The 14,808-nt window shown below is 38.9% G+C and overlaps 1 protein-coding gene across 2 annotated transcripts in view; it reads left to right on the top strand.

Moving 5' to 3' along the window:
* Window positions 1-14,808, top strand: part of LOC124155365 (putative pre-mRNA-splicing factor ATP-dependent RNA helicase PRP1) — a 64,027-nt gene that overhangs the window by 13,019 nt on the left and 36,200 nt on the right. For both annotated transcript variants that reach the window (XM_046529118.1, XM_046529117.1), the window contains exons 8-10: window positions 4,187-4,441; window positions 5,359-5,471; window positions 13,728-13,873. In XM_046529118.1, coding sequence (XP_046385074.1) covers window positions 4,187-4,441; window positions 5,359-5,471; window positions 13,728-13,873 — 514 coding nt within the window. The remainder of the gene's footprint in view (window positions 1-4,186; window positions 4,442-5,358; window positions 5,472-13,727; window positions 13,874-14,808) is intronic.

The raw sequence follows: 14,808 nt of genomic DNA, 5'->3' as shown, positions 1-14,808 counted from the left end.
TAATGTCTCCATAGCATCTTAAAAAACGTGGAAAGAATATTTCCCCAAATGCTCAGCTACTGAATTATTTGATTAAATACATCCTTATATTTGGAGAAACCTTATAATATAGGTATATTCAAAGTGTATCAAGTGATTGCTGTACAAATATGTACTTAGTATCAGTTCTACCCAACGATGTGTAATGACAATTTTTGCTCCTCAATCCACGTGAGGATGACAAAAAAGTTGAAAGAAAATTAATTCCCAAATATTGACAAAAAAGAAATGTAAATGCGAGTGGTTGATAAATTTGTGAAATAGTTCCCCGAAACTCCCAACCAACGGTCTTCCACACCCCACCCCTCTCCAACACTCACCACCCGCCCACAACACCACATTACATCCTTGAGATTTCCCAGCCACCCCTTCCACCTACCTTCTTCCTCCCCCACGGAAACCACATGAAATATAAGGATATTTCATTGCTTGTAACCTTTGTACCTTAGGATGATGCCGCTGCGTCGAAACTAGTCTTACCACGAGAATAAATTGGTGGATTAATTCAAAGTTTGTTTGTTTTAATTAATGAAAAAATATGTTGAGGAATGAAGCATCTCAGAATGTATAAAATAAGAATTTAAAACAGCTACTATGAACAATCCAGTTGTAAATAAGTTAATCACATACTGTAGAAGCCAAGTTTAGCAAGTGCTAATAATCCCTCGGAAATTACTCTGAAAACCAAGTGCTCATTGTATCCGAAGTTGTTGAATAAACCCACCGAAGTCTCATAAATGTTCGTATTTACAGTTTTCCTTTTGTTTCCACTGTACTCAACGAAGTTAAACAGCTTAAGAGTCATTATCAGGCAAATTCTAGTTGAATATCAACATAATTAAAAAAAGAAACTGGGGATTTTCAATTTTATGAAATATTAATTCCCCAGTTTCAGTGATTTCATTCCCATTCTTGTACATTTTGATCGCCAAAGAAAGCTGTAAAAACGTTGTAACTAGTCTGAATCAATATGTTTGGTATGCAGTGAAAGTTTTTAGATAATTTTGTGAATATATCGTGCCAACAATATCAGTTTTGTAGAGTTTTTGAATATTTAACCAATGCGTCAGTCAGTTTAGAAAATTGGCCGAAAGGTTCACTTAAATACGGCATGATTCAATGGTCAAAGGTATTTCGCCCCATTGGAAAATGTTGTCAGCTTTCATCTTTAATGTTGCTCCGTTTATGGGCAGTCCTGCAGACCTTTGTTGACAAAACCATTTGAATAGTGCAGATTCTATTTGCGGTCCCATGCCGCTAATGTTTTTGGCTGTTAAGTGCTCCTGGTTCGTTCTTTACTGCACGAATTTTATCTTTCTGTAATATTGTGAACAATGTAAATGACGAGACACCAAACTGCCTCCCAATATCAGTCTTTAAAGTCCACCTACTTTCGCACTCGTCTATAATCTTATATTGTTATTAAGGCCCAAATATTTATGTTTCCTGAATATAACGCACTCTCATAAGCCATCTGACACTACTACACCCCTGAGACTGAGTACACTCCGCCCCTCCAACCGAGTAAACTCCACCCCTTACCTGCACCCCAACTCTTCGTTGTCGTGTGAATGGGCACATCCAATCGACGGGATGGTAGAAGTTTTTCTATCACTCTCTTCTGCTGAATGCTGAGGCCCCATCAATCATCCCTCTTACTTGGGTCGTGCTCAAACGGTTGGGTGCATTGAGTTCAACCCTCTATACAGTCCAGCCGCCGAGAATTGTTCAGGGGAGGGGGTAAGGTTGCCAGGTAAGAACGGGAAGCACCCACATTACATGTAAACATAATGCTTCCGTGAAGAAAGGAGTGGAAGGGATGACGGACCCAAATGAACAATCCCTTGTTTTGGTGATTTGAAGAAATGGCTTGTTTGGTTACTCAGGCTTGTTTCTTTGCTTCATATGCCTGTGAGAATTCTGTATGACTAGGTGAGGGAGTAAGGTGCATGTTTGGAGCAGTGATTGTCTGCATTCCGTGCTGGCGGAGGGTTCTCCACCCCTCCTTTTTGGCTGTCATTGGACAACTCTCGCCAGCTGGCCATTAGTTAATGGGTTTTCTGGAGAGCGATGGTGATGATATAAATATTTTAGTTAATGTACAAAATCTTCAGTTCCTCCGAAAAAAAATAACCCTTTGCGTTTTACATAGCTACGATAAAAAAAAAATAACCCTTTGCGTTTTACATAGCTACGATAAAAACACTGCTTGGGAATGGATTAGCGAGGATGCATGTACTGCATTGTAAAATTCAGAGAGGAATATTATTTTTGACATAAGAGTATGCATGTACGAGCTTTTAATCATTGCCAAGAGATTCAAAGGATCTTGTGTAGGAAATAGTTATTTTTAATTGTGCTCGCATAATACATAGTCCTTGAGGGTAACCCACATCTAAGTTAATCCATTCATTTAAACTAATTTAAGGGATTGTTGCTAACAGCTTTCGGGAGCAGCTGCGCGTTGTACTTAGTGGTGCGAGCTTTCGCGTCCATTACAGGGGGCATCATCGGGCGATGAATGAAAATTTGGAAAAAGGTTGTCAGTTAATATACTCGTCCACCACCCTCCCCCATCCACCGGAGTAGTGGGGGAGGAGGGCGACGCTGACATCAGCAGAACTCTCAGCCGCTCAAGGACAGTAAAGTAAATAAGTAAGTAAAAGTGAAAGTTATCCATTTCCCACCATTTGGATTTTCCATCTATTTGCACTTTTTTCCTGGGGTCCCTAGAGAAGTGTAAATAAGGGGTTCTACTGTTTTTATAATAATTATAACCATATTAGCAGCATACACTAATCTTCCATTGTTCATGTGGTTTTTACTTGTTATGGTTATATCAAAATATCCTTCTACTGCTATACAACTGCCGCACTGTATTCCTGAGATGCAGAGGGCCTATGACTGCTTGGAGGGAAAGAAGTCTAAGTGTTTGAGACTCTCTCACGGACCCTTTTATGTGTTAATGCGGTTCATACACAACTCGGCCACTGCTCACATCCATTTTTCCCCCATGATCACTGATGACCTTTAAGGTTGTAGGGTGGACCCTTTATGTGGCAGTCAATTTGCCTGATAGCCTATCATGACAAAAATTACTTCTCAGGCCGTACTGCTTTCAAAAAACTCATTTCCACTGGCTCCAAACTTAATTGATGGTCTAAATTTACTGATTTCATTCAGTTAAGGAGATGAGATAAATTACTACGGTAGGTCGGTTATCCAGACAGCATGATGAGTAGGTAATGTTTTTGGTCATTGCACAGCAATGGATTTTAATGAACATATAAACAAAGAAGATTTGAGGCAATAAATACCATTAATCTGAGTAAAATAAGAGAAATTTTGAGTGTACATGTGGCAAGTTCACGCTTTATCAAGGGATTGTTAAAGTTTTTTGATGGTTAAGCAGTGTTGAGGTGTTTCCCTGATGAAGGCAGTTTCGCTATAATGAAACTACTCTAAGCGAGGCACGGAAGTACATATTGTATTTTCCCCTCTGTCTGTTTGACAATCCTTGTTCCTAACTGTCAGGAAAGAGTAAAACTTTGCCAGAAGATGATACCCTGGTTTGAAACTGGTCGCAAGTGAATAAATTATTGTGGAACTAGTCAAGTTTTATTCTATCCTGACAGGCAGGAAGGAGTCACATCAAGTTACGCCTCAAACCATTGCACTTTGATCCCAAATTCAAAGAGATTGGCATTCAATAAAATTTAACGAATAAAATTAACTGGAGTTAATTTTGAAACAGTTATGAATGTGGAATTTTATTGAATAAAAGTTAAATTTTTAAATCATTAATGCCAGCGTTGGTTTTATTCTATTTCAGTGGAGCAGGCAATGGAGTTGTCGCACTCCATCTATCTATCTATCTAAATAGGTGAATGTACAGAATGACATAATCCAATATCTTGAAAAATGGGGAAAACATCTTAATCAAGGGTCTTGAGCTGTTATAAGACATAAGTTTGGTTATTCAATATTAATTTCCGATGTTTGAGGTAAAATTTTGTGGACAACAGTGTTTGAATTAGTAAATAAAGGTGTTTGATCCATGTCTGATGACTTGTTAGTGGGTGGGCGTCGGCAGATTGTCTTGCTCACTTTTCCCTCTCTCTCTTTTTGTGTCTGTTGTGGGAATCAGGAAATTGAGGAGGCTTGCAAGCGGATAAAGCGTGAGGTGGACAACTTGGGCCCCGAGGTGGGGGAGCTCAAGTGCATCCCCCTCTACTCGACGCTGCCGCCCAACCTGCAGCAGAGGATCTTTGAGCCCCCGCCCCCCAACAAGCCAAACGGTGGCATCGGACGCAAAGTGGTGGTGTCGACAAACATTGCCGAGACCTCCCTAACCATTGACGGTGTGGTGTTTGTCATTGATCCTGGTTTTGCCAAGCAAAAGGTACAATCATCCTTTTTTATCTCGTTCTCTCATCCCATATCCTGAGTAATTCCTATAGTGCCAGCCTGTATAACTTGATATACCCCAGGAATTCCAGGGTTTTTAAACTAATTTTTTTGATTTATTGTAGTGTTTTCTAACTTTTTTAATGTGAATCTGTTGAAACTGATTTTTCTTGATTACACATCTAATACTAGTGTCATTGATGCTAAATTTTACCTATGTTGCCATCCCTTGTTCACAAATTGGAAAAAATTATTTAAAAAACACCCTGCAAATAAATCTGCTTGCGGCACTTTTCACTCCTCTCCCACTTGGACAGATAAATTGATGGCTAGATGGCACTGCACTAGAGATGTGAATGTGACGAGAAAAATGAAGTTAACTCATGACTTTTACTATTTAATTGCTTTGTTTCCTTCTTTTATTAATGGCATATTTTCGAAAAAAAGCTCATTTTCTTGCTGATCAACTTCTGCTGCTCATTATTATTTTGAGTTTGAAATAAATCAGGGATTTTCTTGCAGAAGTTTTGTATTACGATGACGTTAGCTGGAAAATCAGCATCAGAGTAATATTTTGGAGTAATGTCGTATATCTTTGTTGGAGACTTAGATGACATTTTGGAATAGTAGTATGTAGTAATAATTTGGAATATCAGTTTTGCCGGCCTCGGTTTGTGGTGGGGTAAAGCCCTCGCCCACCAAACAGGAGATCGTGGGTTTAGAGTCGTGCCTGGGTAAGTCACCCCTATCCAGGGTATGGTTGTTTGTGTACGTTAAACTGTTAACCTGTTAATAACCCCGATGTAAAAGGCCGTGGTGGTAAAGGGTGGTATGGAAATAAATGAAAAATTCTTATTCCATCATCATTTGTGTTGTGGTCTATTGTATATCAAAACTTGTGTGCTTTTACAGGTTTATAATCCCCGTATCCGTGTTGAATCTCTGTTGGTGTCCCCAATAAGCAAAGCTTCAGCGCAGCAGCGAGCAGGTCGTGCTGGACGTACTAAGCCTGGGAAGTGTTTCAGGCAAGTACTAGCTTTTGGCATGCCCAAATCTTTTGCAAATGCATTTTGACTCCACTCTTAAGTGAGATATTCTCAGATGTGATTGATCAAGAAGGCTGCTTAGAGGAGGCCCTAATTGTAGCCTCATGTATGTTGGCACTTTTATTCGGTTGGGGCTATTTTATTCAGTTGGGGCTACATTAATCAGTTTTTAAAAATGCCTGCAGATCGGTGATATGTGCGGAGCAATCTCTTTAGGCTCAAGATTTGTAGTTGGGTAGAGTATGTGCGGTCATGAGGGATAGCATGAAATAGGTATGAAATCATTAGGTTTATGAAATTTGGATATCTCTACCTTGAGTGATGCTAGCCACTACATTTGTAAACCCATTTTAAGTCAAGCGGCACACCTAGTTTTGACTGGAGAATCCTATATTTTAATATTTTTAGTGGTGATGTTATGATTCAATGTGTTTGTGTTGGCAAGACAAAAGATTTGTTGTCATGACAGGTGATTGCTAAGTACATTGGTGCTACAGAATGCTACGTGTTAGTTTGAAATTTTTTTCTTCTTTGAAATGACTAATAAAAGGGCAATACCAGACTCATCAGTAGGGCTCCCAGACTATAGTAAGTACAGTGGAACCTCGATCTATCGTTTTTCAGGGGGATGGATGAAAAACGATGAATGTGGGAAAACAATCAATGCGGGAATGTTTGACCAGGTTGCCTATGTCCCGGGTAACGCTGGATTTTTGCGAATTATGATATTCATTAATGGATTCAATCAAGATTTTAGCTGATTGCAGGAACATTATTACTTAATCAAAACACTTTTTTTTTGTTTTTTCAATTGTCATTTTGTTTATTCGACTTATATCTCTTTCAAATATCCTAAAGGAACACGCTGCCTTGCTAAATAATGCTCTCCACTTTTGCACTCCACTCGGCATTTTCACTGCTATTATGCATTTCTGTCTGATGTAAAAATTCTTATCCATCAAATGCCATTTGAAGTACACGTTTTTAGGAGAGGAATGTGCGTGTTATGCCTCAAACAACTGCTTTTGCTGATGCTGTGATTGGTTATGAGATGGATCAAGAAGGCCAAAAATAGTTTATTATTTGAAATGTTCCTTTATAGCTATTAAAATTTTAATATGATTGAGGCAATGTTGCGATAATTGTCAGTGGCACGCCCACCTGATCCTCGACTTCATCCCACTTCTTGTTTTCACCAGGGATCTCGCTCTACCCTCACCCCTGCCGTCATGTGCTAGCGGACATACCGAGGCATTCTGCAATATTCACGCGCTTCTAGCCCGGATTCTTTTCTTCATCTTTAATTATTTTCAGTCCATCTTTTAAAGTTCTCACTTGTTTCTTCGGAAGAGCCATGGTCCGAAGGTGAATAAAAATAAAACTAATAAAAATGAAACCGGACTTTATTGAACCCACATGGAAAACACTTGCTGGTTTTAAGTCAACCCACCCTGGAAAGTACGGAACCATTTGTACGAGGTGAAGTTCGGCACTAATGCAATCGCGTACGGCGTAAGCGGAGCTTACTGCAGAGGGTGAAGCGTGACCATATGACTGCGCAATGAATTTTTTTTATCCTATAGAGGAGGCAACTTACCCACTCATTTCTAAAAATAAGTAGAGTAGCTCCAGATGAGCAGATGAATTCAGATTGCTAGTAGAGAGAAACAAAATATCCTGAGAATTAGTGATGGGTCGATTCCAAAATTTTATCGATTCCGATCCCGATTCCGATTCTGACATTTCGATTCCGATTCTACCGATACCGATTCCATCGATTCTGATGCCATAGGCTCCAAGAAAAATATCACTTAATTCCAGGCAACAAGAAAACCACTTTTAAAAATATTACTCTGTGAAAGAGTCAGTTGACAAAAGCATCTTTCATATCATTACAATGTAATTAAAATATAATTGCTAAATTTCAAAACAGAACATACCTGAAAAGTGGTGTTACATGATAGGTATTACTTAAGCCAAAATTGCAAGATTTCGGAGACTTTGGAATTTTTATTAAAAATTATATCAACGATTTTTTTGGATCTTGAATCTTCATGGAATTCAAGTGGACGAAGCAAACGAACTAAAGAACTAAACTTTAATTTTGTAGAGCCAAAAAAAATGCTATACTTCTCATGTCATTTAATCAACCTTAAAATCTCTTGCTTTTTTTAAGTTCAAGAAAGAAACTAAACGCTACAAATGAATATCACATCGGACGGACGCAGTAATAAAAAAGGCTAAAAGAGCCTTGTGGTGTGAAAACTCCCCCTACCGCGCGACTCACCTCGGCGAAGGTGGAAAGGGAAAAAAGGTATCGGTTGTTGCCTTTCACGGAAGCAGTTCATTTTTCTCTCTCTTAAGCATGCTGACTCAATCTCTTCACTTTACTTCAATACCCGAGGCATATTTCTTACCCGTGGGATGGTTCCGAAAAATATCCAATCATTAGTATTTTCACTCTAGTAATGCGCTAAATGGTCCAGTCGATATATACATAATCCTTTTTAATATTCTCAGTTTAGTGTTTTAAGTCAATGAAGACGATTATCCATGCTTTAAATGACGATTTTCAAGACTAATCTTTTAAAAAACTTGAAAAATCGGCCTCAGTTACAGAGCCTTAAAGTTCCGCAGCGTGTAGCTCAGCCTTGACGCGCGATTGAAAAATCGCTCTTATTTCCTTCGTCGCAAACTTTTTTTCAAGATTTCTGCTTAGTACTCTTTAGAAATCTCTACTTTATATTTTGGTTCAAAATTTCTGAGTTATATTTTTCGTATACGATTGATAATGTCTACTTTATGTCAAATTTCACGTGAAAAACGGGTCGGCCATTTTGCGTTGTAAAACCAGACAGATGAAACAGCCAAAATCTTCAAAAGTCATTGTAAGTATAGGCAAAGCACCAGATCAAAGGAATATTGCGTTTTTTATTCCACAAAACTCATACCAACTCAAAACCACGTGGATAAATTCAAAGATTTTTTTAGGAAAAACAAAATCTCGCGTGGCATTGAAAAATTGGTCATGTTTGGGCCTCTGTATCTCACTAAAGGTCCGTATTTATGTAAAATGGCATATAAATCAATATTTGGTAATGATTTATGAGTATTTACGCTGAGTTTCAAGTCTCTATCCCCAAAAAGGTCATTTTGGACTTTATCCCAGCTTTTTCCGATTTCGGACCAGTGTGCGTGGGGTAGGAAGACGATCGGCCGCCGCGGCTGGCGTAAAGGTATTCGGCGCCCACGTCGACAACTATAGTGTATTCGGCAAGCTGAAACTACCAGGCCAAGGCATTAAAATGACTTATTGGCTTTAAAAACTGCATTATTACATGAGTTTCATGATAGCGCTTCCTGTCGGCAGATTGCTTGACCTACTAGCCTTGAAAACTATGTAACCTTAACTACTTAACTAACTATTCGTAATGCTACTCGAAACGCTCGAGTCAAGTACCAACAACTCGATCGACTTGAATTTTTGAGTACTCGCTCATCCCTAGAAGATATGTGGTTTGTTATCACGATTACGTGGCGCAAAAATTCAAATGACTATTGGAAACGCGGTCATATATTTTGTTGTTTGAAGTACTACTGGAATCGGAATCGATTTTTCGCCTTGGCAAGTACTCGTTTTCGATTCCGGTTCTTGGCTGAGAATCGAGGAATCGAACCGACCCATCACTACTGAGAATACATCGCTTCGTTAGCAACTCAGACAAGTGAGACTTGTAGCATAACTCATAAATTGTACCCAGACGCCCTCGAAAAAAAATCGCATCAACTGCCGTGAAGCTCACTGTCAGCTGAGGATATTGATATTCCCCAGAAATCACCATAGTATTATTCCAACTATTGCTTTGCTTAAAATGCTTAAATAACGTTAGAAATACGTCGTGTTTGGTATCATTCTTTTTTTAATTACGTGCATGTTACCATTATTTAATTCTAATAAAAGTATAATACTAATTGCCGAACTCATTGTTAGACACCTTTTGGGCTAATAGGTGATTCATGCAGCAGTTGACCGCCAGAAACTTGGAACTTTGAAGGAGGAAGGCTGAAAAAATTCAGTGGGCGAGAATTGGAGACACGTTTCTATTGTTCTCGTGTAACTTGATATTTTCTTTCGAAGCAAAGGCCTTCGTAATAATATCACAGCGTGAGCTGGGACCGTTTTTTTTTTTTTCTCCTTCGGAGAAGAGGGAGGTGAGTGCTGAATGGAGGGGGATAGCGGATCTTGGGAAATGTGCTAATGTTACTATCCCACAGCACTCAGCTTCTCCCTATCGTATTTCAATCTCCTGGGGAAGATTCAAACTGTGAGTCTATCGTTATTAGCCATAAATAACACGTTGTAAACACTTTGTCTTATTTTCGTCACACGATGGATGCGGGAAAATTATACAATGGGACTGTGATCTTCAAACAATCAATTTGGGAAAACGATACTTGATAGATGAGAGAAAAAAAAACTTTGTCTTTATGGAACTTAATTTGGGACCAGTAGCGGCGAACAATGAATGTGGGAAAACGATAAATGATAGATCGAATGATATCCGAATGATAGATCAGGGTTCCACTGTAAAACTTCACTTAAATGGTGTGAAAATGGACCAAAATTCAGAATATAAAGTCGGTAAAAAGATCTATTTTGCAATAAAGGCTGTAAAAAAAATCGTTGATTAAAATATCCTTTTCCAAGAACAAAAATAAACTTTTATTGAGCCAAATCTCTTAAGCAACACATTTCGATGTGGGAAATACTGATAAGCTAATGCACAATGTTGATGCTTAAATGACATCAACAGAAAAATATTAGTGGAAACTTCCACCTTAACGTAGCAACTTCCTAGCATGAAAAATAATGAACAGTCTACTTATGCATGCAAATTGATAGCATATAACTAATCTCTTCATCCCAAGTTGGCAAAAATTCTTGAGTCCTCACAATATTATTTAATGTGTTCCGCTGCCCTTGTTAGTACAGGCATAGGGAACAAGTTGGCATATTTTTCTCCATTAGCGTACATGTTCCTAAGGTGTGAAAGATATCAATGCTTTCTTCAAGAACAAAAGTTTGCATAGTGTAACACTTGTTCAGTGCCTGAAGTTGCATAGACCATATATGCTGGCTACCAAGTTGGGCCCAGCATTGTGTATGTACCATGTCTTCATTAAATGGTACCATTAACACTTAGAAGCCTAAGCCTAAATATTCCTCAGGTTGTATATTTTCTGCCACGGATCTGAGTAGAGCTCGGGCTTTTGTATTTAATTCCGGGAAAAATATCCCGTGCGTATCTCTTGGGCCTGAACTACTTATCCTCTCTCTCGAGCTATCTGGTCACCTTGTATGGCAGGTGCTGTCATTTACTGGCTCCTAAATATAATTTTTCAGATTAGGAAAACATTTTATAAAAAAAACAATGAAAACCCTGGGATTCTCGCTTCCTGCACATGAAAATACCACGGGCTTCAAAGTGTTAAAGAGTCAAAAATTTTCAAACTTATTGCCTGTCTTAGTGACCTCAGTAACCACTTTCAGTATTGCTCTGGAATATACTGCTACTCTTGCGTTCTCCAAAACCCTAACTCCACCTACGTAAATATGTACACGGCTTACTTGGGCAATTAAGTGGCTTTATAATAATTATGAAGATGCATTTCCCAGTTCGGTCAGTAGTTCCCTCGCACTTTATTCTAACTGGCCTATCTTTAACAGCCTCTTTTAACTCCTGAGAAAAACCTAACCAGGGCAGAAACCTCTTAGAGCAAGATTTTCTATTTTTTTTTCAAGTAGTATAACAGCCTTTATAAATGCTTCTGTTAGATCATTGTTGAACTGTTTATCCAGCTTGGTTGTCTTTGATTTATCCTAAAAGCCTTTCAGTATAACCTGTCGTGCCAATGGTCCAGCTTCATGTGACTCCTTCTTGCTTTTTGTGAAAAACTGTGGCTAGGTGCTTTGCCAGGAATCCTCAGGATGCAATCAATTCTTGCATTGCAGAATTCTTGCATGACAATTGGGTTTTGTCTGTCAAAAAACATAAAATCCTTCGCCAGCGTACTCGTAAACACGTTAACAAATTTCGGCAATCCCAACGGCAAAAATATCACCCTTAGTAATATGAATTTCATTTTTGACCCACGTGTTAACCTCTTGATCGTTAACAAAAATCAAGCCATCTTGAAAAAAATTGTGTTGAAAACGAATTAAAATACTCGATCTTAGTTGAAATTATCGCAGCACGTGTGCATTTGATTGCAAACATGCCACCATACCACCTTGTTTGCACACAGTCAGCGGTTAGGGGCTCCCTGAGCGCAACAGTAGTAGCCACGGCCCTGAACGTGTTTGCTATGAGGGTGGAGTCATTTTTCGGAACATTCTTTGAGGCCCCTTATTGCCCTAGCATTCGTTTTTGCTGAATTTATCCTTTGTGCTAGGGGCGTGTTGCTATGAGGTATAAAAGTCAAAACTTTGGTGCCCTGCCAAATTGCTGATGCAGTAAGTGAGGTTCCCGTGGCGGCCGGCTCCAATTCGATTCGAGGCCTTGCTCTCACTCCTCCTGCATGCACCCATGTCTTCAATGTACCAACAGCCGCTTTGCGAGCTCTTCTTCACGACACTTGTTGGGATAAGCAGTGTTTAGTTGGTTTGGTGAAAGAACTTTTTGGCAGCGCAGGGATGTGGATGATAATGCTTTGCCTCTTCCGCTTCGAAAGACAGTTTTTGGGTTGAGGTAATGTGGTGGCGTCGAGAGTCCGAATTTTAAATTTGCAGATTTGTTTTTAAAAAATGAGTGCTTTTTGGCTGCTTGAAATTTAAAAAACTAGTGAAATGATCACAAATACTTTCAAAATTGTGAAAAAAAATCGCAAAAGAGCCAGAAACATCAAAATTCGCGTTGAAACTGGAAGTGTGCCAAAATTTACGAAAAACTGGAAAATTTTGCATTCACGAAAATCAAGGTGCCCTACTCATCAGTGAAAGGGCCACAATGGAACGGAGAAATCAGGGAATCTTGTCCATGGCATTGGGACGTCTTGAAGAGAAAATCGAAAGGACCTCCTTGCTGTTGGCTGACTGTGTGTTTGCATCTGTGACTTTGATGGACTCAAGTCAATTTGTCTTTGGAAGTACTAGCGGTGTGAAGGCTATCCCAGAAATGGAGAGGCACCACCTCCGTACTCTATTGCTGTATGTTATTCTTGGTCTGAAATATGATGATTCAAATGCTAGCACCCTAATGTTGGAATATTGGATGTTTTCTGAGGTTTGTTGCAGCTCAACAACTTTTGGAATGTTACAACTTGAAAGCGGACACGCAGGCTTGAAAGTAAGGATATCAGCCCTCTATAGTTACGAGTATTATGAAGGAATAGGCAAACTTTCCTGCATTTCATGAACTGTCACATTACCTATTGTTTCTCCTCTAGTGTTCTATCCTTGAGCTTCAAAGTGATATTATTGCCTAAACTAGTCTCATATGAGATGAAACGATTTGCTTTTTTGAACAAATGCTCAACTCAGCTTGTTTATTATCAATCAGCCATGGGTTTAGGGTATTTGTTTGCAGCTGGTATAGTTACAAATATCTCTACTTTTGTAATTCTCTAGGCTATCTGTATTTTATTTATTTATTTAAGGAGTTGCTCACTTACAGCATTTCTGCCAATTTATAGTGACGCAGTAACAAACATAAAATTTTAACATGAAAAATTTGAACAGAGAGCAGTGGCATAAGATAGTAATGAACAATATAGAAGGCACGAGGAAAGGGAGGTGGAGAGGGAGGTTTATTTATTAGCCAAGGAATGGGACATGACAAGTTTGATAAATGAGTTTAAGGGCAGAAAAAAACGGATCAATATTGTCTGGTAATGAATTGAGCAAGGAGCAAAGGCGGTGTTGGAGTGAGCGCTTAAGGAGGGATAGTCTAGGGATAGGCGTATGGAGTAATGATTCCAGGTTGTTACGTGAGAAAGTGATGCTGCTGTTGAGCACTAATTCAAAAACTATGAAACGAGGGATATGCTTACTTTTAATCCCACCACCACCATCCCAAAAAGTTTATCAGGACGATATTTTTCTTAGCATGGTGTGTAACTAATTTTTTCTGTTGCAAAATGTTTGAAAGGAGAAATCCTCCCTCTGCAACTTAAAGGTTATTCTGCCTTTTAGTGCTCTGTCCTTAACCTTCTAATTTAGTGCTTTAAATGTTCTAGGCTGTACACAGAGAAGGCATACAAACAGGAGATGCAAGAAAACACGTACCCTGAGATTCTTCGGTCGAACTTGGGCTCTGTTGTGTTGCAATTGAAGAAGCTGGGAATTGATGACCTGGTGCACTTTGACTTCATGGACCCTCCTGGTTTGTATTTGTCACATAGAACATTTCATGATTGGTTCATTTCATTGTGGGCTTCATGCTTTAAGGTTGCAGTGGAACTTGATTAGTGCAATCCTCCTTACCATGGTGATTTCCCTCGGTCTCAGGACCATCCGAACAAAATAGAGGTAAAGCCATTTGGTTAGTATGTTTTAAATATTGGCACTTTCCTGGGGGTAGTTCGCTAAATTATATGCCACGAAGCAACCCGCAAGTCATTCCCTAGTATCTTCTGAAAGAGTGTAAACCTCCGAATTCATAAGTTGTTTTATTATTATCAGCCAGTGACCTTCGTGCATCCATCCCTCATCTTTCTCTCTATGACCAAGTTGCATCCACGTGCATTTCTCAATGCGAGGAGAACGTGCGTCATTGCTTGATGAGTGTTGTGGGATCACTGGATGCTTTGGATCTCCACACAAAGCTTTACGCAAAATACTTGATCTTGGCGCAAGAAATAGAATGCAGACTACATCAGACAAATTTTTTATGTGGATTAAAACTGGAGAATATAAAAACCTGCTTGTAAGAATCTTTAAGTGTGTTGTTAATCGTCATATCATTATCGATATATTAATTGTTTTAACAATTTTTATGGTTTCATACCGAGAGCAAATGTGTACAGCTGTTCCCAGGATTTAAGGTAAATAAAATGTTGCCCAATTTTTATGATGCTTTCAGAACAACCAATCAACATATTCAGGGTTATTGTTGTAATCTCTAAGTAAAGTGAGAGAAAGGAGAAATAAGTTAGCCTAACTTCACCTCTTTATATGCTTTTTTGTAGTTGTCTCAGTGAAGTCTATGAAACATTGTGATTTTCATTCACATGGCATTATTTTGGCAATGAATTGCTCATTTACTTGATTTAAAATGTGAATGTGGGAACTTCCAAAAGTAATTATAATCATGATGAC

The sequence above is a fragment of the Ischnura elegans genome, chromosome 3 (genome assembly GCF_921293095.1).
Source record: "Ischnura elegans chromosome 3, ioIscEleg1.1, whole genome shotgun sequence".
Lineage (NCBI taxonomy): Eukaryota > Metazoa > Arthropoda > Insecta > Odonata > Coenagrionidae > Ischnura > Ischnura elegans.
The sequence above is the reverse complement of the archived record's forward strand: the minus strand, read 5'-3'. Positions and strand labels throughout refer to the sequence as shown.